General features: G+C 32.8%; 1 protein-coding gene across 1 annotated transcript; it reads left to right on the forward strand.

Moving 5' to 3' along the window:
• The first annotated feature begins 2,280 nt into the window (after positions 1–2,280).
• On the forward strand, positions 2,281–4,877 carry LOC142624944 (uncharacterized). Its single transcript, XM_075798665.1, has 4 exons — positions 2,281–2,536; positions 2,591–3,952; positions 4,243–4,366; positions 4,444–4,877. Exons 1-4 carry the CDS (start codon positions 2,281–2,283, stop codon positions 4,733–4,735), a joined length of 2,034 nt encoding a protein of 677 aa, XP_075654780.1. The 3' UTR covers positions 4,736–4,877.
• The last annotated feature ends 1,330 nt before the right edge of the window (positions 4,878–6,207 follow it).

The following is a 6,207-nucleotide window of genomic DNA, read 5'->3' on the forward strand; positions in this document are numbered from 1 at the left end:
AACCAATTTATTTAAACCCCCATGCCCGCTTTTGAGAAAGGAAAAAAAAAAAAAACTACCACAACTAATTAAGGTCAACTAAATATATTAATATAAATTGAAAAAGGTCAACTATATATTTTGTTTCTTTTATTGAGGCAGATTTATATTGCATATAATAATAGATATCCAAAAGAACATTTTCCTTGATCCATTTTTTTAAACCTTTTAAATGAATTGCATTTTAGTCCACAACAAAATACATATTGTCCAAGCCTTATATAATAATCACCATAGAACGTGGAAGGATAAGCAAGGATAGAATTATCAATTAGAATAGGAGAATATTCAACAAGTCTAACCAATGCAAACTTGATTCTTTGTATAAAGTATAAAGTAAACTAATGCATGGCGTCCCCAGGTAAGAATAGAAGGTTGAATTTGACACGGTTGGGGTAGCTTCTTTTAGCCCTCAATGATTATCGAGAAAGTGTGTATAAAATTATCAAATTGAAACTCAAACACACTTATACCAAGTCAACTAGCTAGCTAGCTCTGCATATATCTGTAAGGTGTTACTGTTTAATGCACCTTAATATGCTTCAATTGTACATTTATACCACTTCAAAATTTATAATCTATTGCCTTCAGCGGCCGAAGATCAGCTTTCAGCATGTTGCGACCGACTATTGCACGTTCTTGTCAAGGTTTATTATAAGTTATCACTTATCTTATTCTTACATTAAGTTTGGCTGTAAATATTTTCTTAGAGGCCAAAGCCTTGTAGTTTAAGACTCGATCAAGCGGCACTTTATGATGTTTCTAAGATAAAAGTTTAGGATTTTTAAATCTCTCTTTGCTCTTGTAACTATCAAATTTATAAATAAAATAATTATAAAAAAAAAGCACTAGGTTTGCTTGACATGTCAATTATAAGAAAAAATTGTAGGAATATTCTCTAAACTTTGGGTAAAAATCAAATTAATATGAACTTTGAAAAATACTCAAATTAATTATCTTATCTAAACTTTTTATGTCTCACTCCTTATTCGAAAAGGGAAAAAGGAGTCAGATAATGGATGACAAATTTGGATATCTTTTAAAATTTAAGGGTTTCAATTAGTGGGGAGGATTTCGTACCGTACCGGCCGGTACAGGTACATCCCCCATACCGTACCGGGTATGATACCGGGTGTACCGGCCTTGTACCGGCCGTACCGGCGAATTTCGGCCGTACCGGCCGGTACATGAATACCGGACCGAAATTTTTTTTTTTTTTTTTTTTTGTAATTTTGAATTTTTTTAAAGGGCAATCTGGTCATTCTACCTAACCCTAAAATCCCTAATTCCCTATTCTGTTGCCGCAGCCCTTCTTTCTTTCTCTTCTCTCTTTTTCTTCTTCGTTTCTCTCTCGGTCTCACAGTCTCACTTCTCTCTTCGTCTCACTTCTCTGTTCGACTTCTCTCTGCGTCACACTTCTTTGTTCTCTCTGCATCTCACTTCTCTCTTCGTCTCACTCTCTGCCTCTGGAGTCTGGCGGTCTGGCCTCTGCTTCTTACTCTTCGGAACTGGTTTGTTCTGTTTTTTTTTTTTTTTTTTTTGCTTTGGTTCGATTTTTTGCTTTTTTTTTTTTGGTTTTTAATGTGTAAAAATCTGTGATTCATAGGAGTATATATAATATAATAACTATAATTCCAATATTTAAGTTAATTTTGTGTTTATTTGTTTGATATTTAATATATGATGATGATTTTGTATACACTAATGGAGATGGGAATGAGTTTGATATTATTGTTATTTGTTTGGATAATAATGAAGAAATTGAAAAGTAGAAAAAAATAGGTTGCATTGCATTCTATTCTGTACAGAATCTGCCATCCCACATAATTTAGCATTAGATTATATATTTGGAAAAAAGGGATTTTTATGAAGTGATTTTTTTTTTCGGTTTATTCCAAAAAATGTACAAGAAGAAATTAAAAATTATAGTGTTGATGTTACTGCCTGTTCTGTGTCTCTCAGCTGCTCTCTGTCTCTCAGCTGCACTGTGTCTCTCGGCTACTCTGTTTCTCACTCTCAGCCACTCTGTTTCTCACTCTCAGCCTCAGGTAAAATTTTACAAATTGATTACTGTGTTCATGAATTAGATTACTGTGTTCATGAATTGTTATTTCATTCTTGATTTTGGTTAGCTAGAGATATTGGGATAGTATTAGTAATTTACAACTTAGTATTATTATTAATAAAAAGATAACTTAGAATTATTAACAAATAATTGATGGTATATATGCAGTGTGAATTATGACTGAAAATCAATCAAGTGTAGCGTCTGGCCCGGTTGTAAGATCCGAGGATCCAGCATGGGCTTATGGCCGTGCTGTGCCGGATGCGAGGAATAACACCCAGTGTATTTTTTGTTCTAAAATGATAAGGGGGGGAGGAATTACTAGGCTCAAGTATCATTTAGCTGGGGTTAAGGGTGATGTTGAAGCATGTAAAAAAGTGTCTGAAGATGTTAAATGGCAAATGAAACAGTTGCTTGAAGATTTAAAGAAAAGTAAAAAGAAAAAAAGAAGAATTAGTAAACAAATTTCAAATCCCTATGATTTAGAGGAGGATGATGATGATGATGATAATGATGAAGGTAATAAAGATAATGAGAGAGGGGGTTCAAAGAGTCATTCATCAGTTAGCAATTATAACACCAAAGGGAAAGAAAAAGTTGGAGAAAGGTCCAACATTAAATCCTTTTTTGCTCCAAGAACAATTCCTGGCTCTCAACCATCCATAAAATCTTCTTTCGCCTCAAAGCAAATGGTTGAGAAGGCAAGGATGAATTTTGCAAGGTGGTGGTACCATGCTAATATACCTTTTCATGCAGCTCGCTCTGTGTATTATCAAGAAGCTATAGATAGTATAGCAGCTATTGGGCCTGGTTTTAAGGGACCTTCTTATCATGACTTAAGGGGTCCTTTATTACAAAAAAATGTGTGTGAAATGAATGATTATCTCTTTGATGTGAAAAATGATTGGAAAGTTTATGGATGTTCAATAATGTCAGATGGGTGGACAAATCAAAGGAACACTCCAATCATTAATTTTTTAGTGTATTGTCCAAGAGGTACTATGTTTCTTAAATCCCTTGATGTGTCAGGCCTAACAAAGGATGCAGATACATTGTTTAAGTTGTTTGATAAAGTTGTTCAAGAAGTTGGGGTTGAGAACATTGTACAGTTTGTTAAAGATAATGATTCTGCTTACAAGGCTGCAGGAAAGAAGCTAATGCAGAAATATGGGTCATTCTATTGGTCTCCTTGTGCAGCCCATTGCATTGATTTAATGTTGGAATATTTTTCAGATAGGAGATACTTTCCTATCATTCATGAGACCATTAAAAAGGCTAAAAAGATTACCAAATTCATATACAACCATGGCCAGGTTTTATCTTTGATGAGAAGTGACTTCACTAATGGTAGGGATTTGGTTCGTCCAGCCATCACAAGGTTTGCAACTGAGTTTTTAAGTCTTCAATGCTTGACTAAGTTTAAGAAAGAACTTAGGAAAATGTTTACTTGTGATCAATGGGTTGAATCTCGATATGCTAGAGATGTCATGGGAAAGGAGGTGGCTGCACTTGTTTTGGAAGATAAGGAGTTTTGGTTACAATGTCAACAAATAGTGAAGATTAGTGAGCCTTTGGTTAGAGTACTTCGTCTTGTAGATGGGGATGAAAAACCATCAATGGGATACTTGTATGAGGCAATGGATAAAGCAAAGGAGAATATAAAAGCAAGGTTGAAGAATAAAATTTCTGCATATATACCATTTACTAGTGTCATTGATGCTAGGTGGGATAAACAACTCCATAGTCCATTACATGCGACGGTTGTTATCTTAATCCCTGGAATTTTCTTTAGGCCTTCGTTTAAGAAGCAAAAGAAATTACAAAAGGCCTACTTAGTACCATTACAAGGTTGGTTCACGATCCCGATGAGCAAGATAGTCTTAGTTCTCAAATTGAAGTATACAAAAAGGCTTTAGGTGACTTTGGAATGCCTATGGCAATCCGTCAACGTGAAAAACTAAATCCAGGTATACTATATGTATCTATATATGTATATATATTTCATTTGAAAGTTTGTTATTTGCTTTGTACTAAATTAATATTTTCTTTTATTTTTGGAAGTTGCTTGGTGGGAGCAATTTGGAAATGACACTCGAATTACAAAAGTTTGCAATTCGAGTGCTAAGTCGATGTTGTAGTGCAATTGTGTGAAAGAGCTTGGAGCACATTTGAGTTTATCCATTCCAAGAGGAGAAATAGGCTTGAGCATAAACGTTTGAATGACTTAGTATTTGTTCGTTATAATTTATTGTTACGAGAAAGGTATGTTTTTAAATATTTTCAAATTTTATTTTGAATGATTAGAAAATGTTATTAATGTATGATATTGATTTTGGTAGGAACATTAGAAGGACAAAGGATTACTTGGATCCTATAAGCCTTGATAATATTGATTTAATGGATGATTGGGTAGTTGAGGATTCTGAATTTTTGTTACTAACTGAGGAAGATGTGAATTGGGCTAGCATTGAAGAGCCATTAGCAACAATGAATTTGGAAGATAATGATAATGATGATGATGATGTTGTTCTTCTTGATGAGGATGATGGTGACGATGATGTTGTGTTGACAAATGCTAATACTCATGTATATTATGGTCCTGATGTAGATCCTTTTGATGGATGGGAGTAGATGATCCTATGTAATTTGTATTAAATTTGTGTTAACTTAATTATTTGTATTATTTATTTTCTTTGTAAGCAATGAACAATTAAGTTTTTTGTTTTTTATATTGTGTTTTTTTTTTCTTTGTAAGTTTGTATGCAATGAACAATTGAAGTAATGTTTTATTGTAAACATGGATTTTTGAGGTAATGTTTTATGGTAAATAGAGATTTTGTGTATATGTGTGTGTGTGTGTGTGTGTATATATATATATATTAAATATATATAATAGCGGTAAACCCGAAACGGTACACCGGTATTGACCGGTATCCGAAATATACCGTACCGGTGGCCAAACCGGTACAGCCTCCGGTACGGTATTGACTTCCTTGGTTTCAATTCTCAAATTAGAAGATAAGAGGATTATTTTGATATTGATCCAAAGTTCGGGGTTTTTTTTTGTTTTTTGCAATTTTCTCCAATTATAAACATATAAAGCTAGTTGCAAAGTAGACTAGTTCTAACCTCAATCTATCCTTCATATATTATAACGTAAGGGACAAGTAAAACTTCAAGTGAATTGGATGGGTTCGGTTATGCTTCAATCAAGATGACTTTTTGGCAATGATAGATTGAAGATGTGATGATTGATAATAATAAAACTAATGCAAATAGAAATAATAACTAAAAAATTGAAGAAACTTACTTGCGTTAATTGAAGAATGTAATACAAGCATCATCAAAGATTATGATACAAGCATAAAAATAAATAAATTACCCTATTCCTACTTGCATTAAAGTTAATGGCAACATGAACAATATAAGTTAATGAACTACAAAAACTACGTTACCCCTAGAATAAAATAAGACATGTTGATGTGTTGTTGATGTTGGATGATTGATTGCTCCTCTTTCCCTTTGCTAGTATAGGCAAAATATGGAGTAATTATTTTTAGCCAATAAATGCTCCATAGGGGGATATTTTCTTGATGTTATAGTAAACACCCCTCTTCAGTGACAAGTGGCATTTATTGATTTATTCTCATGTAACATAGAAAATGAGGTAGTTATTTCCAACCATGTAACCACTAATCACAAAATTTAATGAGTTAGAGTTTTAATTTTTTATAGTCACTCTCCGTAAGATTTTCATGGCAACATTGTAAAGTTTGCAAACGGCATTAATGTCAAGAGTCCTTCAAATACTATAAATATTTACGTTATTATTAAATTTAGGTTGGTCTTAAGACATGTTTTGACCTTAACGACATGGATTAAACTTGCTTTAATACCATATTAAATTACTAATTGTCTTAAAAATGTAAACTATTAGAAGATGGTGGATTTAATCATTTAATTTTAATACTTACACCAAAAACCAATTTATATCTTACTTTAACAATAAAAAAACATTTATCACTGAGCAAATGCTATAGTTTCAAATAAGTACTATTGTGTCTATAAAAATTACACTTTGTAATATGGTATCGATCTTAAGA

This window comes from Castanea sativa, chromosome 2 (assembly GCF_040712315.1).
Source record: "Castanea sativa cultivar Marrone di Chiusa Pesio chromosome 2, ASM4071231v1".
Classification (NCBI taxonomy): Eukaryota; Viridiplantae; Streptophyta; class Magnoliopsida; order Fagales; family Fagaceae; genus Castanea; species Castanea sativa.